The following is a 25672-nucleotide window of genomic DNA, read 5'->3' on the forward strand; positions in this document are numbered from 1 at the left end:
CCTTTCTCTGCTTCAAAATCCCAAGCGGCGACTATCAAACATCGCCGCAATACGCAACCAATCACATTCCTCTTAAATTCAAATCTGCCACGTGTCTCCAAGTAATCGCCAGTTTCCTCATATAAAGCCTCGCGTCCCAGTTAATTACGCTGACGTCCTTCCTTTACAAGGGCCCCACTTTTTCCACGTTAGTTTTGACGGACCCCACCGTCCGTTCCGTTCTAAGCGCTTCTCTCTCCCTCTCCCTCTCCCTCTCTCTACGTACTTTCTCTCTCGCGTTCGTTTCAGTTCGCTCCTCCTCCTCCTCTCTTATTTCGTTTCTGCAAACTGAGCCAAAACCCTAATCAACCATTCTTGCAGAGCCATTGGCTGGTGCTTTGTGGCGTTCGGTTACTATCTCCTGAGCAATGTGCGGCATTGGTGGAATTGTTATGTAGTGCGAGCTTGAGCATTGTCGGATTCGTCTAATCGGGTTACCGATGGCGAAGAGCCGTTCGATTTGTGAATACCGAAAACTGCGATTGTTATTGGTTTTGGCCTTTATTATGTCTGATTTGGTAGCTCGTACCGGTCGGCTTAAGCAGCGATACGAGAACGGCTATCGCCTTGTCGCCGGGTACATTTCTCAATTTCTTGATGTGCCATTCGTGAGGATGTGGTCGGGTTTTTTTTTTTCCTCCGAATTTCTTTTCCCCTTGGGTTGTTGCTTTGCTGGATGATGTATAGGAGAAATGTCATTTTCAGCCAGAGATTTTGTATATGCAAACGTACCTTTCCTTTTAAGAAATAGCAATTCGGCTGGTAACACTATTTGCGGTTGATTTTTCTTTCTTTTTTATTCTAATAATTGATGGTTCTCTGGCTTTTTGGCTTCTATCTTTTCTTCTCATTTTCTAAGTCTTCTGGTTTGCGTTGCAACTTGTATTAGTATATCGACTGAATTTTCTCTTCGCGATATTATCCATTCCTTAATTTCACAATTCAATTCATCTGTCCAATGCAGAAGGAATAGGATAGTCAAGACCTTTCGGGTTACACGGATGCATGAGTCAGTGAATTTTTTCTGGATTTATTTATGCCTATTTGCTCCAACGATCATGTGTTCTGGATTATGTCCAGGACCGTTTTAGCAAGTTATTTTCTACATTTATTTATGAGCAGGACTACTCAACAGTCGTGCCATGTCTTGCATTTTTTTTTTAATTCTCTTTACTATTGCTTCAAATTAATGCAATTAACGTCGTTAGGAAACTGATGCCAAATGTCGAACTTTACCACGGGAAATTCTCATAACTGAGACGTTTGGATTTTGGAGTGTAAATTTAGCTTGCATAATCAATGGTAATATGAATATTTTGCCCCTCCGTTAAAGATGCAGAACTGATTAATCAATGAACGTGAATGATCTGTTTTGGTTCGTTGAATTTTGGTGCTTAGAAGGAGAATCCTTGAATGTTAGCCAATTTTGTCATCCTGTTTCGAGGCTTTTGGGATCACACTTGGGTGGATCTGGTTTGGTTGTATTTTGTGCTTTATTTTGGGTGTGGGCATCATGGCTCACAAATTAAGCAAATTAGTCTATATAGAGGTCAGGATTTGAATTTCTCGTAATCTTGTTGGTTTTCGGAAATTTTCTTAGCCGTAATCAAGTAAATTTTGAGATTGACTGGACCAACTGGTACATGGTTTGACTTTAGAAATTAGAGACTTGGATGTAGATGCTGAAATCTCAAGAATTTGTGTACTTTGGAGGGTTAACCAAAGTACCAGTGGAATTTCTTTGTTTCTTTTTCCTTTTCCTTATAGTGATATAAGCAAAATTGCATACGAGGTGGTTGATTGGGATCGAGTAATTAGATCATCACATTGACTTGCCATATTGTTTGATATATTTTTTATTTTGTTATTTTTCTTTTTTTTTTGTAAAATCTGGGCGAAATCTTGTGTTTGTCTTTCTCAAAATTATTAATCAAGTAACTCTAGTTATAGGCATTAATAGATCATTCGTCTCAACCTTTTGAGATGGTAAAATTGTGAATATAAAAAAAAAATGGAAAGAAACCTTAGAAAGAGAGAGTATGGAGATAGTTGTTGGTGATATTCTTTGCATGTTTTAATTGAAGCAAGAAGCAACTAAAACCATGCCAGCCATTTTCTTTTTGACGGGAATTGCATGACAATTGAAGAGAACTTTGATATGATTGTGTTGGCTATGTCCACTTAAAGTCTTGATCTTCCAATGCTAATGTTGCAGCCATTGCCAATTGTTGCAGATGCATTCCATTTAGGTATAGAAGTTCTGATGTTTGTGACTCTAACTCCAAGAAGATTATCGAAGTCCTTATGATTAGCTCGCCTAGTGGACCTGGCCTTTTGTTTCCAAAGGTATAAATTTTAAAATATTCAATTTTTATTTATCTTAGTGTTTAGCTTCAATTTGGTTTTTTTACAAGTTTATAACATCTATTTGACACAACAACAACAACAAACAACAACAACAAGCCTTTATCCCACTAGGTGGGTCGGCTACATGGATTGCAAGACGCCATTGTGCTCTATCATATTAAGCTTTTAGAAATATTATAATTAAGAGATCACGTCAACAACTTCCGAGTGTTCTCTTAGGCCTTCCTCTACCTCTCTTAATCGGATAAAGTTATATGTTCCACTTTCTCACTGGTGCCTCTTGGTCTTCTTGTACATGCCCAAACCATCTCAACCGATTCTACCATTTTTCCTCATATTGCCACCCTCACTTTTCACGTATGTGCTCATTTCGAATTTATCTTTACGTGTATGTCCGCACATCCATCGTAACATTCTCATCTCTGCTACTCCAACTTTATGCTCTTGCTGTCCGTTAGAGCCCAGCATTCACTACTATATAACATTGCCGTCTGATAGCAGTACGATAAAACTTTCCTTTAAGTATAGGACTTCGGTCACAAATAACTCCTTAGCTTTTTCCAATTAAACACCCAGCTTGAATTCTATGTGAAATATCTCACTGATTTCGCCCTCATTTTGAATAATGGCTCCCAAATATCTAAACTTTTCCACTTGAGGTATAATTTGATCTCCCAATTCACTTCCAATTATTTTCGAATAGTCCTTTACAAATTTACATATAAATATTCCGTCTTACTTCTACTCAGACGAAAACCTTTCGACTCCAATGTCCTCCTCCATAACTCAAGTTTGCAATTAACCTCTTCTCTTGTCTCTGCTATAAGAACTATATCATCGCGAAGAGCATACATTTCGGGATTTCCTCTGAATATGTTCCGTCAAAACATTTAAAATCAAGTTGAACTAACATCTATTTGACACATGATGAATTTTTTTCTCACGGACGTCTTTGTTTTGAGGAACATGCATATAGTAAAGAGTTCTAATATAGGAGACTTCCGGTATTTAATTCTTTTGATAATTGAAGGTTTCATATTTATTGATATTGAGATGTTTATTTTATGGATGGTTTAAAATTGTAAATTATAATGCTTGAGGCATTGTTGATGTAACTTTGTCAACTTCCTTCTTCCTTTAGTTAACATTGTTTCTACTTTTGCATAACTACAATACTTACCCTAAAATTTTGAGCTTAAAAGAAAAAAAAAAGACTTGCAGTTTGTTCAACTTTTGTGTTTCCATTGAATATATGGAAATGAAAACTGTATTTTTCAATTTTTGTGCCTTTACCATGTGGAAAGAAAGGAAACATGCACTGCACATAAATTTATAATGTTCTTGTAAATGTGAGAGTGACAATGATATGGTTGTGACTAAAAATTTAAACTTTTAGAGAACTTAGGTAGCTCATTCTTGTAAGGTTTTGGCTTACCTTGAGCGAAGTAATGGCTTCAATTATTGAGGTCCTCAGCTGGCTACTGGTTTTAAAAGGACTATAAAATTGGTAGAATGACCTTGATGAACTTGGTACAGAAACTTTGATTAAGAACCAAAAGAAAGCTTATCTCATACAACTTTTTGATGATGAACAAAAAGATGCATCAGATGAGGATTGCTGTATTTTGCTTTAATCCTTTGCTGGAATAGAGCTACATAAGTTGGTAGGTGACAAGGTATAACAGAAACCATGTTTACAAGGTGCCTACAAATGTACTAAGGCATATGGATTGAATGCTCTAGCATCTTGTGTTGAATCTTTTCACAGGATATAGTTTCTGATGATTGGGAAACGCTTGGTTAAATAAAACTCAATTGAATTGAGTGATTATGCTGATTATGAAATCTGCTTCACAGTCCAAATTACTGAACAAGCTAACTATGTGCTTTATTTGTATCTGGTGGGAACAAAAATTGCTAGATATTGCCCCAAACTTTTAATTCTATGCTTATCATTGCACAAGGCCATTGACAGATTGCTACTTTTGCATTTTTTCCTTCCCACTAAAACTCCTGTAAAAAAATTTTAAAACCTTATGCTTTGGGAGACCACAGATTTTTTTTTTTTTTTTTTGACAAGAGCACTAGCATGTATTGGCAGTACACGGCCATGCCTCACTTTATTTTGACAAACTTAATTACATCATGTGATGGGATAATGGGATTCCAAAATAAAGTTTCGTTACAAGATTGATGTTTATGGTAGAGGTCAATGTTTGACTTGTGAGACTAAATTTATTCACTGAGGTACCATGCCTTCAATTAATGTAATAGTTTTACATTTGTATTTTATCTTATTAATCCATGTAAAGGTTTATCTTGAAATGAAACTATGTGACAAATTAGATGTTATTGTGCTTGAAGGCTAACTCAAGATTATAATAATTCAAGATTTCATTGAAAGTTTACTTTAAATTTCTATATAATTCTTGATGAAATACCTTTATTGCTTGGGTATTGTATGATGGAAAGGATTATTCAGCCTTGTAGTGAATTGCCTGCAACTTCATACTGAGGAATCCCTTGAAATGTTACTACTACATAGGTGTTTTCCCTAATAAAATTATTTTGGTTAAGGCCAACTTTGGTGAACTTAAGTGGGTCCCCATCTGATATTTTTCCTTTTTTAATGTTACTACTATCAAAGGGAGGTTGGGAGAATGATGAAACTGTTGAGGAGGCAGCTACAAGAGAATCAATTGAAGAAGCAGGAGTTCGAGGGGACCTAATGGTAAATTTTCCTAATTTTCCGCCTATTTCCATTCTGTTTTAGCAATTTTCATTATGCAAGTATTTAATGTTATTTTTCTTTTAAATTTAAAATCAATGTTTAACTGTGTTATGCGTATAATAACTAAAAAAGTCTGACAAACTCTAGACAAAGTGGAGGTCTTATTTTTCAGATTAGTCTAGTCTTGTGTATTTGAAAAGTGAAATAAGAATGAATTTTTACCCCTGTTGGGTGGGGTATCTTCAAAAATTAACGGTTGAAATATATATATTTTTCCCCCTCAAGATAAGTTTTGAGGCTTTATGAATAGACAGGTATGGACTGAAGTGATTATTTATTTGTTTTTTGAATTTCTTTAGTAGATTTTGTCATTCGGTTTGGACGGATTCTCTTAAAACAATGTTCCATACTTTTTTTTAATGGGTTTCAGGGTTTTCTTGGTTACTTTGAGTTTAGGAGCAAGACCCACCAAGATGAGTTCAATCCAGAAGGATTGTGCAAAGCAGCAATGTTTGCCTTGTTGGTTAAGGAAGAGCTTCATACATGGCCTGAGCAGAAGTTTAGAAATAGGAGTTGGCTGTCCATATCAGAAGCATTTGAAAGCTGTCGACATGCATGGATGAGGGATGCTTTGGATTGTTTCTGCAAATGGCATGAGTGTGGATTGGCAGGCACAAGGGACGATTTTCCTAAAGTCACAACTTAAATAAAATATTTAAGGTGTTTGCTATCAGATTATTCAATACAAATATATAATGTAAAAGAATATTTTTGAAAAGATCAATCATGCGGTGCTAAAGCATGTCTACATGTGATGTTTTTTTGTTAAAAAACTTGATAGCAAACCACAACCATGGTTAGTATTTTTTTTTTTTTCATTTCTTAAATAGGTTTTGTTTTCTTATTTATCTCTAGGTACTTCATCAACTGAAATTTGAAAGTTGATCATGGGGTAATATTACTTTGCAGAGTTATTATATTTCTAATTAGAATTAGAATTACATGATTACTATTACAATCTTTCGATTAACCTTAGCATTAAGTTGCATTTATAAGCTGAGTTTATATTCACATATTAGTTCATGTGATTCTTGCTTCTACATGGGTTTTTACTAACTCTTGCATGAGCTTATATAATTATTTCTCCTTATTTAACTCATGCTGCTGCTCTTCCAGTTCATGTAATTCTTAGTCCTCGTATGGTATGGTTGCCCTATTTTTATTTATTCAATTTATTTTTTCTTAATAAATTATAACATTAATATATAAGAAGTTTTTACTGATAGTTTAGCTAAAGTATGAAAATAATTTATTAAGAAAATAATTTATAACATTAATATATAAGAAGTTTTTACTTATATTTTAGCTAAAGTATGAAAATAATTTATTAAGAAAATAATTTATATTTTACCTATTTTTATCCTTTTGAATTGAATTATATGAAAATAATTTCCCTTAAAAACTTCATAATTAACCCTCCAACCTGTCGCATTTATACAAATATTTCAGGCCCTGTTAATTTACCTTACTTGAAATATATGATGTCAATAGTCAAATAATTGGATCTAAAAAATTATCCCAAAAGCTTGACACTTCAGAACAAATTTTTTCTTTTGGGGGTCGAGTTTTTAAAAATGAATAGGTCAAACAGTCATGGTTGAGAGTTTTGTATGATGCAACTTTATTTCCTAACAATATAAAACATTCCAAAACATTTTGGGGACGGTTTTACTTAAAATGAAAACACAAGTAATCGGTAAAAATGTGACCATTCCATTCAAAAAATAATGCATAGTTAGGAGAGAGAGAGAGAGAGAAGGAAAAAAAAAAATGACATAAGTCGATCAGAAGAGAATTTGTACAATAATATACGTAACGTATATATACCTCAAAATCTGGGAATACATGCTTTATGAGTTATGAATATGAATGACCTATTGCCAATTTTCATCATGTCTTCTTTCAAATCTCCAATAATTTCTGGCATGGCAAGCCAGACTTCCTCCCTTCCTCCCTAACTCCATCCATTTTCCAACTGTTTATTGCAAGAATCGATCCAGTTAAAATTGCTTTTCAACCGTCAGGGCATAAGTTATTATGTGGGAGCAAGGAACAGGAAGCGTTCCACTTCTTTGCACAAGCCTAGGCCCCAAAAACAAGAAGGCTAACGAGCTGAATGAGAAAAGCAAGTTATGATACAAAGCTCAGATGATGGGATCCAAAATCAATTCTCATCGAGAACGATATCGGCAGGGTCTCCGATCCAGGGCCTCCCTTCCCGCCATCGGAACTTAATTCTTAGCTTACCATTTGAATCTACTCCAATCACCTGTCCCTTGCTAGCATGTGTCTCCATTCCCCATCCCCACCGGGGTGATACGAGTCCATCTCGGATCCTTACTTTGTCCCCAACTTTAAATGGTCTAACTCTTTCCATTTCCCATGCCTTGCAAAGCCATAGCCTCTCAGTGAAGCAGAATGCTACCCAAAGATCATCATCTTCCATGCGATGCACAACCCCTATGCTTGAATGGTTCACTTCTCCCCACTGGTGGGTTGGGGTTGAAACAGATGCTCTAACTTTGACCCAGTCTCCAATCTGGAGCTCCTCCTCTTCTATCAAATCCACTTCTGATGGGTCCAGCATCCATGCTTTCGATCCTGCAGGAGTGTATATTCGAAGCTTTCCGTCAGCATCAATAGCTGATATGGTTCCGATACTAGCATGGGTGTGTCCAGACCACCCAAATCTTGGCTGCTTTACAGTTTGTCTAACTCTAACCTTCTGTCCAACAATGAGTTTCTCAACTCTTTCAAGATGGGAAGTTTGGCCTAGCCACCTTTCTTGTTCCCCACAAAAGCCAACATGAATTTTTCCATCCCACAGATCACCTTCATACCCTATTCCTTGTACAACACCAACACTACCCGGTCCAACAGATTTCCAGCTATCGGCATTATCTTTCAACTTCACCCATTCTCCAACTTCAAACATGTGCTCAATCTCAAGGTCCACAGGGTCTCCTCTCCACAAACCTGGCAAACCAAAGAATGCCACCCTCACTTCTCCATCAGCATGTATATTGGTTATAACACCTCGTGATTCAGGTTGAGCTCCTCTCCAGCCCCACCTTGGTTCAACCAAACCAGTTCTGAACCTAACATACTGCCCAACTTTAAAGCAAGGAACCTTTTCAACATCTGTATAATGAGTGATCCACTTCCCTTTACGAAAACAGCAAGCCAATTCCAAGTATCCAGAATCCTGCACACTATGCACAACAGCTATACTTTCTTTTCCAACGCTATTCCAGTCATAACTTGGTCTGGTTCCTAGGCTTGGTTTTGAGCGTACCCAATCACCAACTTCAAATCCAGGCAGTTGTTCTGCATCTCCAGGAGAAACTTTCCACAAGCTCTGCCGACCAGTGACTCTCACCTGTGAAGAATAGCAGAATCACAAGTCTAGCAATTTAGAGATGAATTCACAGTTAACCTAGCCACTGATAATCTTTTTCTTATCACAAAAGCGATCAATAGTTCAGTCAACCTAATTTTCTCATAATGAACTGTGTGCGCTTGGTGGGGTGAGAAGAGAGAGAGAGAGAGAGAGAGAGAGAGTAATGTCTGCAAGGATATAAGCAAAGTGATTTTCTCATGACCTTATGGGCGGTCAGAGTTATAAGGCAACTTGTTAACAGCAGAAATAGCTCTGATGAATGGCTATTTCCAAGGTGTTGCTATATGGCGCTGTAATGCCTATCCCTACAGCATTATATGACTTGTATGATTTATGCAAAATACCTCTACTTGAACCAAGGTCCTATTCAGCTATCATTTTGGATGACATGTCAGAAGTTTTTGTTTGGTTTAAAGAACTAGAAATATCTGGAGCAAGATTTATGAAAAACTAAACTAGTAAGCTTACATTTAGAGCACCATCCATGTCAATTCTCACTATTTTTCCAACAGAAGCTGGTGATTCATTTGACCATCCGAGCCGAGGCTGAATAACAGATGGCATCACATGAATCTCTTGTCCCACCTCAAAAGGGGGAACCTTCTCCACATCAGTGACAGAGCAACAAAAAGGTTTACTCCTGAAGCAAAAGGCAATACCCATATCCCCATCCTCCTCCAAGCTATGAATTATCCCGATACTGTTCCTTGTAATATCCTCCCATCCATACTTTGGAGAAGACACAGAAGCTTTCACTCTGACCCAGTCTCCAACCTGTTTCAGCAAAAGTTAATAAATTATAATAGGGTAAATATTAAGCATCTAGCAATAGATAGTTGAAAGCATAAACATAATATGGCAGAAAACAGCAGGCAGCAGGAACAACCACCTTAAAATCTTCCACCTTCTCCATGTCAGATGGATCAGCCTGCCACGGTATGGGTCGATTTGGTATATCAATTATTAATAAACCATCATTCTCTATCTCACTGATTCTTCCGACACTATGATGTGTCTCGCCGCCCCAAGCATATCTAGGTTCTGCAACAGATCGCTTCACACAAACCCGATCACCAATCTGTAATGTCAACAATTTGTTAGACACATGCCCAAACAAATAAAAAAAAACTTTCCAATGGAAGGAAAATGGCAGTCTACATTTTTCTTACCCTAAAAGGAGCAACATGCTCAACCTCTTCTGGTTCACAATGCCATGGATTTGGCAGATAGCTCAGTTCAATTAAGAGACTACTGTCTGGTCTGATACAATATACTATACCAATACTTCCAGGTGTCACAGACCCTAATCCATGCTTTGCAGATGTAAGAGTGGGGCGAATACGGACCCAATCTCCAACCTTGAATTCCTCAACCCGTTCCATCTCAGATGGATCAGCTTTCCATCCTCTAGATGCTCCAGGAAACCCTACACGAAGGATCCCATCATCATCAACACATAAAACTGTCCCGATGCTGTCACGTGACTGCCCACGCCAACCAAACCTAACATGGATAATCAGTTATTAATAGTGTAGGAAAATTAAAAGGCAGCAAGCATTAAGAATTTGTGAAATACATGAGGCACTAAATAACAAGAACTTATGTCAAATGTGGGTCTTTTCTATTTTAGTTTCCTTTTACATTGAAATTAGAGCTTGCCAAGAGAATAAGCATATGCCATGCATGAGGAACTAATTAAGAGATTATTATTCAAATTTCAAACATGGATCTCATCCAATCTTTTCACTTCTAAACAATGAAACGAGCCTGAAAAGAGAATAAAGAGCAAAGCATTAACTCTTCCGGACAAAAAGGTAAACATGTATGAAGACACCACCCAACGAAATCAAGTGATAGTATTTCCCAATCATATCTTAAGCATGTTTTACAAAACACACCTGGAGAGGGGAAAGGATTTCAAAGAAATGCTACAATGACAAGAAAAGCATACCCCACAGCAAGTTTAAGGTTATACAGCCTTTATGGATAAAGCACATCAGGTAGATATTAGCACTTAGGTAGCTAAGATCACCAGGGAATTTCAAATTTTTTATCAGTTTCCTTATTATTTCTCCAGCTACCCAGAGTTCATAATTCATGTTTTTTCCTGTATGGTTACAGCTCCCTCTACATCAACTTCAATTAGCACAACTTATATCTTGCAGGTTTGCAGGTTTATAAAACCAGAAACCTTGGTTTCCTTGTGCACTAGAAACTCTTATACTGGAATTAACCTTCCTTTTGTTGTTGTGTGGCTTGGCAGCTCAAGAATAAAATCTTCGGAAAATTTTCTGGCCGGGCAATGGGCTTTCTCTTGTAGCTAATAGCAGTTTTTAAAATATAATTGTGATGCTTTGGGAGGATAAAGAAGCAAAAGATGAACATTGAATATGACATGCTAAATTCAAGTGCACTCGTTGGCCATAACTACTAGATTCAACCAAATTACCCTTTTAGTGTCCAGCCAATAACTTCTTTCCTGTGTCAGTGACAAACAAGGCCCATGGGCCTAAAACCATTGCTGGTTTATAAGCTTTATTCCACGTGTCCAGATTATTTTTTGTTTTTTCCCTTAACAAGCTTCAGCAACAAGCCACTAGAATCTAGGACATTTAGGATGATTTGTCAACGTGCTTTTGATTTTGTTATCTTAGTCAGATTCTAGGATCACATTTTTCTTCAACTCTTTTTTTTTTATTTCAAATTTTCAATGAGTGGAAGCTCAAGTTAATTTTTCCACGTACTTTATATTTCTCTTAAAAGGTTCTAGAATTTGAAGGACATTCCAACTTCTAAACTCACATGATAAAGAAAATAAGGGGAAAAACAAAGCAACAGAATAAAGCAGCCCACAAACATATAATAAACTGAATGAAAGATCTCTGCAATCTGTTCAGGTATCTAATAAAATTAAACAAGGTATCAATGTACATGTTTTTTTGTATTCTAATCTCCTTACTGATGTGAGCGTTAGACAAAAATGAAGAAGTTTTACTTACCACCACCACCAAGCTATATCAAACGACACCATTGTGCTCTATCAAGACAGGTATTTAGGTAATTTGCATCAAGACACAATAAATGCAAGTTCAATGTTCTAGTTTTCAAAATACACTTTTTTATTTTAAATGACTCAAAATTTTCCATATTTATTGTATAATTTACATAGAGGAGGGAATATAAAATGTGGAGGACACTAACCTCCACAAGAGGGTGTGGAAATTATCATCCTCCAACTTCTTGTTGGGAGCAAAATACTCGCTCTCATTTTCTTAAAGTAGACAAGTCTTGTGGGTATTTAAGTTGTTGTAAATAGAAAATTCTAATTAATCTTTCAAAAACCTTATCTTCATTTTAAACAAAATCTCTCTCTTGCCTCAATTTCTCCCCTCTCGTCCTTTTGACTTACATGCTCAAACAGAATTTCCTTAATTCATTCCTCTGTTTTCTTCCGTTCTTTTCAGAGGAGATGAAGTATGTAAGTGGATGATACCCTATCAATTGCAGAATTTTGTAGTTTTGCGACTTGCACACTTTTACAGTGTTTGGTCATCAGAGATGCCACAGGGGTAGCTGGTTGCCAAAGAGCTCAAAAAAGAGAGCCCAGGGTTGCCACAGAGCAGTCTTGGAGAAGTCTTCTCGGATTAGGGTGAGGAGAATATCAATTGAGGATATTTAAACCAGGGACTAAAGTTTCATAACATGAAAGAATAAGAAAACAATTATGAATGCGGAATTAAATCATTATCTGGTGGAATAGAAAGGCAGAAGGAATATGAACAAGGGAAAAAGTGTTTGCACACAATTCACAGCTGAGACTACATAGTAGTGGCCAAACTAGCGACGTGTAACTTTTGTGCTTAGCTCACATGCATTAAAAACAACAATGGTGTAACACCCCCCCCTTCAGGTCTCTGACGGGTGAAGTTCAGAACCACAATGACCACAGGTTATAAGCATGGTTTGGTTGAGTAACTCAGCTTTTCAGAGCTTCGAGTGAGATGGTTATCTCCCTTTTAAACCTTCTCTTATCCTCTCTGACCCATTTCTTAAGGGGACACAAATAGAATTTTCTTCAAAGTGAGAAAGTCAAAAAGCTTGGTTGATGACTAAGCACAATGGAATCGTGCAATTCATGAAGCCAACACCACCTAGTGGGATAAATCTTATTGTTGTTGTTGTTGAGAAAGTAAAAAGAGAGAAGATAGCAACAATATAGTTGAGAAAATTTTTTATAAAGAAATATATATCAAGAAAATAAAAAGAAAGCAGTAGAGCTTCGTTTATTTGCACAAGCTTATTTACTTACAACAGATATGAGGACTTTTTTGCATAATTGAAAAGGCTAAAGTTGAAACCATGGCCCATTGAGGACCAGTAATACAAGAGCGTGCACATACGCATGCATATGCATATATCATAATTTAGCACATATGCAAGCCAAACCTGGGCTCTTTCACATCTTCTTTGAGCTGTACATGTTGGCCCCTGTCTAGTGGAATGACTTTTACAACTTCACTTGCCAAGACATGAGCCTCTCCAGAACAAAATGACACAATAAGATTCTCCCTGTCAGGAACACTTTGCACAAAGCCAACACTCTTTTGTCTAGCACCCTGCCATCCATATGTTGGAGTCGTGACAGTTCTTTTAAACTTCACCCAATCTCCCACATCAAATCTAAATACAATCACAAATAAGCGTATTATAAACATATAATTATATACGAGTTGCACACATCCAAGATGACAACACATCATATCCCCAAAATAAAAAATAATAGCAGAAACAGATGACTTCCCATACATTGTAGAAGATAGGTGAACACCTCTTTTGGCTAGTGCCTCCATCAGATCTTCAGATATCCATTCCCGAGGAAGTGCCTCTAAGATATCACGTAGTGTCTTGCCACTGTTGTGAAAATAACAAATTAGTTAGTCATTGATTGGCACTCAAATGCAGTAAAGAACTTACGATGTTAAAATGATCAAACCATCAGTTGTTTAGAAGTTTCAGTTTCAATATTTGACAAGTTCTTCGAACATCTGTCTGTTTGTCTCACTATGTGTGCGTATGTATCATAATTATGCATAAAAAAAATGAAAAAAAGGAAAAGAGTTTCAACGTTCAGGACTTCTACTAGCCTGTGGTTTCTCATTTCAACATCAGCATCAGGATTTCTTAGCATTACAATGAGCCAATCAAGATTTTCACGGATCATTTTTGCTGTCTCTGCTGCTATATGGAAAGCATTGTCACCATCATCATCCTGATACAAAATAATCAGTATAAGAATCTGCAATCACAAAGATAACAACAAGGGTTTCCTTCCAAAAGACAGGAGGTATGTTGCATTAACAAAGGGAAATGAGTTTGATAGTCCATTGTGTGTGTCTTTTTGAGCTCATTCTATTCTTTTTGGATTTTTGTAGGGAAATGTGTGACTTAAAATCATATACATTCAATGAACTTGAAGGCTGTAAGAATATCAATACAGTAGTTGTCAAATATCACAACACAAGAATAACTCAAACAAAGAGGGGCTGCTGCAGAATTTCAACTCAGTGATGAGTAAGTTCTATATAATGAAGATCAGTTTTAGATCAAAAACAGACAAACAGAAACAGGTATGATAAATCAAAAAAAAAAAAACATGAAATCCATCACTAAAAGCACCATCTTCATTGATCAAACAACACAATGATGAGAGATGTCAATTTTATGCAATTATGAGTAATATTATGCGTGATGAAATGGCAGAAAGGGAAGCTTAAATGAAAAACCTGCAAATTATAATCAGCACCAGCAGATAGAAGCAATCCAACACATGACTTTGCCCCCCTAGCAAGAGCTAAGTGAAGAGGTATACTATTGTGCACATTGCGAATGTTCACATTGACACCAGCAGCAAGAATAACCTGCTCCAAACACCCAGAAACAAATGATTATAAGATATGGATACTTAAGCTGCCAAAAAGATATGACTAATTATTCACTTACCTTGACCAACTCAACATCATTAGTCATAGCAGCTGTATGCAAAGCTGTCCGCCCATTTTGTGTATCTTGGGCAGATGGATCTGCTCCTGCAGCAAGCAATATCTGCACCAACTCTCTGCCCTCTACATTTGGCATGAACAAACAAGATCAGATTATGCAATTATCATAATGAATAGGAGAAATAACACAGTTGGCTTTTCATACACTCTCATACTTGGGTTGAACAATTTAACAGATATACAAAAGATGGGGATTCAACAGGACAGCACTGAGTCATCAAACTCGAGGACATAAGTCAAATGTAACCAGCATTGTCATGTTAGCAGTTATGCCATCCAATTTATCACAAACCAGAGCCTCCATTCTCATTCTCGATAGCAGCATTAATATGTATGATAAAAATGGCAAGTACATAAATACAAGTACAAACACTTAAGCTTTTAAAATGAAAAAGCACTTTAGCATCTAAAGTTTTGATTTAGTTCCAACGTAATAAAAATGTTTATTTCCACAACACCAGAAATTACGAGATGTCATAAAATTCAAACAGAAAAAACATCTTACATGGAAAAACACCCAAAAGAACTAAAATGAGAATATGGAGCCTACCACTTTCTCTCTCACTCCATACGAAATCTTCATCTTCACGCTTTTAATTAGATATAGAGATTTTAACTAACTTCACAATGATTAAGATCGTTGACACTTGAAAACTATTGGAGAATGAAACTTAAGCTCTAAAAGATGAAGTTATGAATAGTTAAATCCCAAAAACTTTTGCTGAAAGATGAGTTGCAAAATCGATTCAGACAGTTACAACTAAGAATTTCACTTGCAAATTAAAGGGAATGGCCTACAAAGTTTAAATGCCTAATTTGCAACTAAGTCTCCTATATTTGCAATTGTCTGAATTGATGTTTGTAACTCATCTTTCAACAAAATTTGTCAGGACTTAATTGTCATTAAATTCATCTTTAGGGATCTAAGTGTCATTCTCCCAAAACCTACTTATGAAATTAATCTCCATATTTACTTTTATAGGAAAAGAAGTTATATAAAGAAATAAGATAATTAACAAAAGGAGAGACAAGCACAAAACATAGAGAAGTCTTTAAAAAAGAGCAATAGAGCAGCCAATACCGTGGCAACTTGAGATCGCAAACCCCTTAGAAAAGTGAGCAGAACACCAAACTAAGGACACGAATACTATATTTTCTCACATCTCTAGAGATAAAGATACTGTTAGATATTTGAACATTCATATCCAACAAAATGCACCTTAAAACTGCTAATACCAGAAATTGCTATGGTGCTTTAGCAGTTTCTCCCTTGTAAGTGTTTTTAAACTTGTAAAACAAGAAAAGAAAACCATCCAATGTTCAAGAACATGCCCAACGTTCTCCAAGAGCTGCAAATCATTTATTCTTGAAACATGATGCAGCTATTCGATATGTAAGATAAGGTAAGAAACCAATAAGATCTTTACTCTTTAGCATTCTAAAATGAAGATGTGATTGTTGAACTTCTGTCCAAGTGCAAGCATTGAATGTGGTAAGAACTACGAAAGGAGTTGAAAATGCCCATCAAATTCGCCAAATCAGAGGTACCCTTTTGTCAGGATCCAAAAGTGGATAATATATGGGAATCTTGAGTAAAAATTTTCAATAATGGGGGATATATACTAGTATTGAATTTTCAAACACATATATAGGTAATTTTTCCACACTGAATTGCACCCAAATGAAAAAAAAAATTATTAAGTCAATTTGTTTCCTTGATATGACAAAATTTGGTAAAAAGATAATAAATTTCCTGATTGTTCATAGCCTTGAAATAGTATATGATATTGTGCAATTTTTTAATCAAATTGAAGCTCTTTGACTTTCTATAGTAGCTTGGTGGTAAAATAAGACAGGCTTTAGCCCCTTAAAACAGATGCAGTTATAACATCTTAACCCCCTTATTTGTTGAAAGACTTTCTTAGCATCATATAACACCACTAATCGATTCAAGGGAAACACACAATGTTCAGTAAATAAAAACGATAACATTTAAATATAAAATAATTACAGTTCTATCAAATAAACACATAAATTTTAAATCACTATCAAGCAGAGATCCCAGATTCCAGATACCAATCTCATGATCTTTTTTAGAAGCAGCTGCCATGCACAGTGCAGTGCCTATAGGGTTTGGAATGTCAATTGCCTCAGCAATCCCATCAGAAGTTGCAACTTCCACCCATCTTTTCACAACAGCTACATTCCATGTTGCCACAGACAAGTGCAGTGGTCTGTAACATCAAAATCCACAATAGTAAGAGCAGACATTCATGTTTTCATATAAGACTCTGACAAAGACAAATATCCTGATTCAACATCAATGCCACAATAACTAGAAAGCATTTAATATGCCAAAGAATAAATGGACTTGAAAACCCGAAAGGAATCTCGTCCACAACATCCATCTGATACTACAAGGAAAAATTTGAAGAACAAGAATGTAACAAAAGCTCATCGCTTTGGCTGTTTAAAATTAAGCAACAAAGCTAAGCAAATAATGATCTCCAAACACGTAATTAGCCATTAAGAGCTTTGGAAGTGAAGAAAATAGTTTCACTTTTGATTAGTGCTAAACTAGCTAGTACAGTGATAGAATTCAAGATAGGTAGGGAGAAAGAATGAATAGAACTCTATATTAAAATATGAAACCACAATCTAACTTCATAAATCAATACACATGAAGGATACTCTATTAGAAAATGAGCAAGGATCTTAGGCTCATACAACTAGTAAAACCTCAGGAGAATCTCCTAAAATTACAATGAATCTCAAAAATTTACTCTCTGCCTGTTACACATCCACGTATCACTACCTATCTCTACTAGCTTCTACCTTATTTACAATATAAAAATAGATATTAAATAATGATGAATAAATCAGAAAAAAACTGTTTAAATCCTAACCAACATTGACTCAATAATAAACAAATCCTAATTGAGATATTTAGGACAATATCTCTTTATTGTTTGTAGCAGAAAATAAATTAATAATTCCTAAAAATATGCTAACAGACTGACCAACTAACTTCCATCCACTTTCACCCACAATCCTATGATATATGGTACTCTATCATACAGTGTACTCAAGCTATACGATACACTCAGGATTGAGAAACTAAATTGGGTCCAAGTCACCTCGGGAATCTAAACTTAAAAAAAAAAAAAACTTAAAGTTTGGTGAATGTTGAATCAAATTAAGGAAAAAAGATGCTTGAAGTGATTCTCCTATCTACATATGTATCAATGAAGCTAAACAATCCAACAAGTTATAGCGCATGATTTATAAGGAAATTGACTAGCATCAAGCATCAACCATAATTGAGTGGAACATTAGAAGGAGCACTTAGAATTGTGTAACCACTAAATTAAATAATATGTACTCCTTCCGGTCCAATTTGTAAGACACCTTTTAGAAGTAATTTTTGGTCTAAAATGTAGGATACTTTGTAATAATTAAATCACTTTTTTTCCAATTTTACCCTTTCTTGATTAACGTAAGGTATTTAATATAGTTGTATCATGATCTAAAACCAAGGGTAAAAATAAAAATGCATCTCATTTTTTTATGACATCAAGAAAAAAAAAAAGCTTTTCTTAAAATGTTTGAAACAGTTGAAAGTGTTGTACAATAAGAACCAAGGGAGTATGTCATAAATCAGTGGAATGGGCTTGTATTAGTTATTCTATTCTGGTACTTAAATACTAACAGTATAAATAGCCACAAAAGGGAACCTAACGTTATAGGTCAGTGACCCTATTCAAACTTTTCTCTTCTTCATAAATAATTCTTTCCGGTTAAGTGTGATATGCTCATGTCCATGTCACATCACATGTATATGCTTCATAAATCCCAAAAGAGCTTTCAACGAATTGATTCCCAAATTTCTACCCTTAAGGGTTTAATCCACCTAGTAAAATCCTAATTCTAATTAATTGACAGACAAAATCCTAACCCACTCCTTGTCCAACATAAATTGCCCTGTAAAATTATTGTCTTACAAAAATAATTCATTATGACACATTACGCGTGTCAAAGAAGATAAATTAAGCAAATGCATTTTCACACCACACTATAATATAAAGGCTGTTAATGTATTTCTCAACAATTAAGTAAAACTAATTATCATACGTCTGGACCACTCAACATGCACATTCTAAGATCAAAAGAAAAGTGACAGATTTGATCCCACAACAATAAAAAAATTAAAAAAGTAAGTGGATATAAATTCCTACGTCAGATTCTTTGAGTTTAAGATGCCCATTGATTTGCTGCCTCCATTTTCCAATATTACAAGAGCACAGTCCGTGTACTTTTTGGCAACTGCTCTATGCAGTACAGTTTCTCCTTCATCATCCACTGCATTAGGATCCGCTCCAGCCAACAGTAATTCCTGTTATTTTTCCACAATAAAACTCTATGAAAATAGCTCTAATAAAGACAAATAAGAATCAGAGCACAATTCATGTGAAACATACTCGCATACAATCTGGTTGCCCATGATAAGCACAAACATGGGCAACAGAAGGGCCAAGGCCATCTCTCAACCGAGACCTTACATTAGCATTTCTTTTTATAAGACTATGGACACATTCTGGAGATCCAGCTGCTAATGCAAAAACAAGAGGAGGATCTCCATCTTTGTCCAAGACATCTACATTTGCTTCTCTGTACTCCAAAATAGCTTCAACAAGTTCTGCACTACCCCGCCTACAAGCCAGATGAAGAGCAGTTTGTCCATCAGCATTTTGAGCTTCCAATAAAGAGGATAGGTAGTCACTACCATTTTCTGATGCAGCCTTTGCAAGAAGATCTCTGTATCAAAAAGGAGAGATCATAGAGAGTAAGATCAAAATGAGGCTAAATGAAAGCAAGATGAAGCAGATCAAATGTAATGTGTCATATTGACTAACCTAACACCTCTAACATCACCTTCAGACACAAGTCGATGAAAATGGTTTGGGTTTTCTCGTGGAACTTCTGGCTCAGGTAGTGGGGAAGGCTCAATCGCATTTGCCACAGATGATTGAAGAAAGTCACTGCAAACAACAAAAATATGTGGCATTACTTATGGCAGTTAATTAATATAAATGAAGATTGTGCATGTTGCTCTCATTCACAAGGAAGCTCATACATAAATAGAAAAACCATACACGGTCTTTTATTTGGCTTCCTAATCAGATGCCATAAAACTAACTTAGAAGTTGTAAATCATTGTTTACGATAAGTTCTAACTTACTTATCAGGGCTTGCAGGAGGGCTGCGTGGTATTTCCTGCAAATGACGAAGAAATATTGCAAGCATTGCATTAAAACTGGGCCTTTTGGCTGGTTTGAACTGCAAGCACTCTCCAATCATCTTCCACAATTCCCTCGGTATTCCACCACCAACCACGCTAGCATATTGTGGTGGCAGTTTCTTTCCCTTGACAACTGATCGATAGATTTCCTCTGCACTTAAACCAGACCAACTGCACAAGCAAAGGTCTTGCACTAAGAACATCTAAAATATAAACACTAAACATTTGGGTACAAATAGCCAAAAAAAAAATATATGAATAAAGAATGAGTTGCCCCACGTACGGAACAGAACCCGTGCACATTTCCACCAATGTACAACCAAAACTCCAGGCATCCGACTCTGCAGATATACCTATAGCATCATCCCAGAACAAATTTAATGACTTCTTCACAGGTTCCCAAGCCTCTGGAGCTGTGTAATGTGGGCTGAGCATTATACACTCCATGCATGAATGGATCTTCGAGGAGTTATCACATTCTGGTCGGGCCTTCCGACAGGAAGGCTTCTTCAAAATTGTAGCAAGTCCATAATCTGAAATCACTGCTCGGCCATTTGCATCAAGAAGAAGATTGGATGGTTTGAGATTCATGCAAACAATTCCAGCAGCATGAAGCTCAGCCACCCCTCTAGCAATGTCTGCCCCATATCTATATTTGGCAAAAACTAAGTGTCACTACCTCGCCTTTCATAGTTATCATGTAAAACCAGCACTCAATATGGGAAAACTCAAATTTCATTGAGTTGACTTTGAAGCTAGCTAAATTATATAAATAAGAAAGCATGCAATCAAGTCATAGATGTACTTTGTTCTGATAAAATTGTTTCCTAAAGAATTACTCAATCTTCCTTTATTTCCACGCAGAAGCCACGGGAAAGCACAAAGGCAGCAGGAAAATAATCATTTTAAATGTTAAATAAAACATTCTCAATTTCCCTCCAAACAGACATTAACACTTCATTAGTTTGCAGCAAACCCTACTTCTACTTGCGGATTAGCAGAATGATGAATCAAATGAATATCGAGAAATTAATTCAAACCATTCAAGTATTAAGACAATTTAGTTTCTTTTCAATTACTTGCTTACGAGTTTAGCAATAACATCCTTCCTACGGGTCCACAAAAAATCCTATAAGAAACAAAAATGTTTCAGCCAAAATTTGATTACAGAACTGCTAAAAGCGGAATTCAAAACCTTAAGACTTGCTCCAAAGTAAGCCTGCCCTCATTGCGCTGCATCTCAGACTGAACTGATCCATAACACCGGTCCATCACGAGACATAAACTTTCCTCCATCCTCATTGCCCCATGAAATGTACATACGTTCCTGCACCACATTGAAGCACGACGCAGATTCTCAAGCTGTCCCTGCACCCAATCCAAATCCATCTCCTCCACTATTGTAACCTTCTTCACCGCCACTTGATGTCGGCATCGTCCATTTCCACCACCACCACCAATCACCGCTGTCCACATTTCCATACCAGCCCTCCTTCCCTCTCCTATCTGACGCAGAAATTTCAACTCTTGGTGCACTCCGACCTCTAAAACCGGTCCACAGCCGCCGGAGCTCGATGTTTGGGACCCGCGGCTACACCGACGGCGCATGACCGAGTCCTCATCATTGTCTCCATCTTCTTCACCACCATCACCCCCTTCTTCTTCATCATCAGTGAAGTCACAATCGAAATTCGAACCCGACGCATTCGAAGCCGAGTGAATAAGAGCCAATACGGCGTAGTTCTTGCGCAGAGCCTGCACAGAGTTCCCGACGACGGACACATGGCGACACCTCGGACACGCTAGCGTCGTATCTGGAGACGCCGAGAACATTCTCGAGAGACACTCTCTGCAAAAGCCATGCCCACATTGGAGCAGAAGTGGGACTCGCTCTTCCTCGTTATACCGCGTTTGGCAAACCGAACAGCAGGGCACTTTCATATTCTCCCACTCCCTGAACTTGCAATCTCAGACAGCCCCAGAAAACAAAACCTTAGCTTCCCTCAAACCCAGAGCAGATATTGTTCGATCGAAATTCGAGCTCCCCAAGATCTTGTTGACGCAGAATTGGAGTTGATAGGAGGTGGAAATGGTAGATCCACAGCCGAATAGAAGAGGAAAATTGGAGAGAGATTAAGCTGGGACCAAAGTGATCAAAGAAGCTAACGAAGGAAGAAATCTAGAGGGAGAGAGGCTCGGTGATAGAGGGAGTGGGAACAGAAGAAGAAGCAGGAGGAAGGAGCGACATGTGAGGGATTTTGGTATCATAAATAGCTTTCTTAATTTCTTTTGCTTTTCTTTCGGCTTCTTTGGGAGGTGGCTTAGGTGGGCAACGCAGTGGGCTGCTTGCTTGGACTTTCAAGTCTTTGACCCCTCTCAACCCCCTGCTTGTTTACAAAAATGAAGAAGGAGATTGTATCAAAAAAAAAAAATAGAAGGAGAAGAAATTTTTTTCACAACAATAAATTATCGTTATAAATTTTTACTTTTATCCTCTATTAATTTTTTTAAACAATATGTTTCTTGAAGTATATATATTTAATAGCATCAAATTTAAAAATTTATTAAATTTTTAGATAAATTAATAAGTTTTAAATTTTTTCTTAATTCCAATAAAATATATTTAAAATGACTTATAAATTGAATCATAAGAGTATTGCGATTTGTACTACCAATTTTTATATATTTAGAACTCTCTCCTGATCTTATTATAGGATGCCTTTTAGAAAAGATTCTTTAGAAGGTCATTTATTTCCATTTGCCAGTTTACCATATTGTAAATTTAATTTTATAATTCATATATCATGTATCTCTTTTTTCTTTTTTTAATAAGGGTAAAGTTGAAAAAATTATTTTAAAACATACTTGATAAATTAAATGTCATTCATTAGTTCTAGTGAAGTAGTTAAAAATGCTTTATAATAGGAATAAAAAGGAGTATAATATAATATAATTATTAATTAATAAATAATAAATAATTTTAAAGATGAGTATATAAGTTTTATAATTCAACCTAACTTATGTATATAATATTTGTTGGCACCAAATTCTTATAAGTTTTGATGATTATAAATGTTAAATTTCAATTGAATAATTATTTCCTAATTTTTTTGGCCAAAGAATAATTATTTACTAATTGAGTCATATTAAAATTTGTATTTATGATCAATATGTGGCTAACAAACTTGTTTGTTAGTAAATGGATCATGGTCAGAAAAGATAAAGAATGTTGTGACTATGACTTCTCTCTATTAAGCACACAATCCACTGAAAAGGTGGGAAGAGTATGAGAGTATGACTGGGATAGCATATGTTGTTACTTGTTAGAGACTCTTTTGGTTGGCTTCTGATGAATAGATATACTAATTAATGTGGAGTTGATTCGTTGTTTATCGGGGAGTGTATGGCAATATTGTTGATGAATTGTTATTTGAAGAAAACTAATCAGTTATTGACTAGATAGCTCCTGTTTCATTAAAGGGATTGTACCTAGTTGATTGGGTTTTGAGACCTCCAATCCCTTTGTTGGCACTATTGAAGTTAGATTGTAGTGGAAACTTTGATCATGGCTAAATGTTCTATCTTTTTAGTTTATGTATTGTTTTGGTTCTTTTTATACTTCAGACCTTTTGATTGATTTTGATACATTCCTTCTGTAGGCAAAAGAATAATAAGTACATAGTCTACTACAATAGTAAGCTATTGGACTAAATTTCATAATGGACATTTGATAATTTTTAAAGTGTCAATTAATTTACATAATTAAAATTTAGGGAAAACATGTGTGAGTCCTTATAATTTGCTTCGATTTTAATAAGCCCTTGTAAAATTATTTGTTGATATTGGACCCTTATACTTTAACATGTTAAGCATGTTAGTCCTTGGACCATTAACATCATCAAAAAAATGTGATCTATCTTATGAAGATAGAATTAGGTCCTCAATAAGTGGATTCTTAATGTAATAAGTTTAGCCAACATACTTCACCTTCATGCTCATTGGTATTTGGACTTCTTTGTTTTTCAAGCTTGTTGTCACGATCTCTTCTCTATGTCTCTAATTTTAGAACGTTCGTCCATGCTTTCCAGTTTCGTGTTTCTTTGCATCTCAACATTAGTAGTGAGATGAATCAAACAAGTGAAATTGAGACGAGAGAGAAGAATAATCAAAGATGAAAATAATGAAATGGCGTATCAACTGACTTCATTAAACTCTTATAACAGTCACATGAATATGGCTCTTTTCTAGTACGAGCAAGTTCATGCTATCATGCACACCAACAATTTCTCTTCAAAAAATTCAATTGAAAGAGCCCATTGACTCATCATTATTTGCCTACTCAGACTAAAACTCCTCTAAAGCTTCCTTTTATAGGAAACAACACATTTCACCTTCTTTAGGGCTGGCTATTTGTAATATCCCAAATTTTAAATCCCAAACTTAAGGTATTAATATGGAGATTAGGAATAAATTTAGATTTTATTGGTTCGGGGATGGTTAAAATGGACTTTTAGACCTAATTTTTGTCGAATACAACCTTAGGATTAGGCCTAGAAACTTAATAGGCCGTACGGGGCCAAAAAGCAAAGAATTGATAGGTAAAAGCTTTACCCGCCCATGGATGAAAATAAAAATGGAGAGTTTCATTTTTGCTCCTATCTGTACACAAACAGAATTGTGAAGCCCAAGACCTCACACAAGCAAATCTTTAGAAACGCATCATAAGTTCTGAAATTTGCAAAAAAAAATAGAGAGGAAGAGAAAGGGATTGGAGAGGCGTTGGAGGACTCTACAATGGCAACAATTTTGGGCATTTTTGGGATAGCAATCATCTAAGGTAAGTTCACACAACATTTATCTTTCATTTAGGCTAATTTTTGAGTTAGGGTTTCTCCGTTTCGCCTGAAATCCAAACCCTATGACAATTTTTGGACTATGGGTTGTTGTTAGATGAATTAATGGAGCTAAATGATGTTATTAGATATTAGTTTCTGCTCCGATAACATGGAATTCATATGGGTTGACCTTGAGGTCTGAATTTCTTAATTTTAGGCAAAATCCTAGCCTCTTTGAGGAAAAATTTGAGTTATAAGTTGTTATTATTGATGATATTTAAATTGTTGGGAGTTCAATAAAACTAATCAAAGCTAATAAATTCTTTAGAATTGAAGTTATACTTGTTGGAATTATTGGTATTTAAAGTGGATAATTGAGAATTGAAAGTATTATGTTTTGTTAGGTATTTAGTGATATTTCTTATTATAAATTGTAGATTAATTTTTTTTGGCACATTATTTGAGCTTGGATTTAGCTCAGGAAGCAAGATATATTAGGGTAATCTTTGATTCCTCAAATGTTTGAGATAATTAGGGGATCTATTGCTTGTTAGATTGATTTAGGATATTTTGTGAACATGATTATTATATATTTATTAAATTGTAAATTTATTTATGGTTTTAGAAAATATATGTAAATGGGATTCTTTCCTTGTTTTCCAAATTATAGTATATTATATTGAAAATGATATATTATTTTTCTAGTTTTATGATGAACATGTACATATATTATGATAATGGAATGCTTGTAAACATTGACTATATTACTTTATACATGCTTGAATTTATAGTGTTGCAAGATTTGCATGATGATAAACCGTACATAGTAGCATGATCATGATTTGGGCAAGAGGATACCCTAAGAGGAGTAGATTACTTTCC

At 35.7% G+C, this 25672-nt stretch overlaps 2 protein-coding genes across 2 annotated transcripts; one reads left to right on the forward strand and one right to left on the reverse strand.

Annotated features, from left to right (window-relative positions):
• Positions 1-6155, forward strand: LOC129312918 (nudix hydrolase 16, mitochondrial-like). Its single transcript, XM_054955704.1, has 4 exons — positions 1-616; positions 2274-2385; positions 5054-5137; positions 5568-6155. Exons 1-4 carry the CDS (start codon positions 480-482, stop codon positions 5841-5843), a joined length of 609 nt encoding a protein of 202 aa, XP_054811679.1. The 5' UTR covers positions 1-479; the 3' UTR covers positions 5844-6155.
• Positions 6156-6968: 813 nt separating this feature from the next.
• Positions 6969-22229, reverse strand: LOC129314578 (E3 ubiquitin-protein ligase KEG-like). Its single transcript, XM_054958059.1, has 16 exons — positions 21151-22229; positions 20239-20604; positions 19896-20126; positions 19570-19695; positions 19135-19471; positions 18892-19049; positions 16733-16890; positions 14598-14719; positions 14381-14515; positions 13742-13866; positions 13404-13508; positions 13044-13277; positions 9767-10100; positions 9487-9675; positions 9066-9371; positions 6969-8576 (listed from the first exon to the last, which is right to left on the reverse strand). The coding sequence occupies exons 1-16, from the start codon at positions 21894-21896 to the stop codon at positions 7362-7364; spliced, it is 4887 nt and encodes a 1628-aa protein (XP_054814034.1). The 5' UTR covers positions 21897-22229; the 3' UTR covers positions 6969-7361.
• Between the last annotated feature and the right edge of the window lie 3443 nt (positions 22230-25672).

The sequence above is a fragment of the Prosopis cineraria genome, unplaced genomic scaffold, assembly GCF_029017545.1.
Source record: "Prosopis cineraria cultivar Desert tree isolate PC_DT_omini unplaced genomic scaffold, ASM2901754v1 PC6, whole genome shotgun sequence".
In the NCBI taxonomy this organism is placed as follows: Eukaryota; Viridiplantae; Streptophyta; class Magnoliopsida; order Fabales; family Fabaceae; genus Prosopis; species Prosopis cineraria.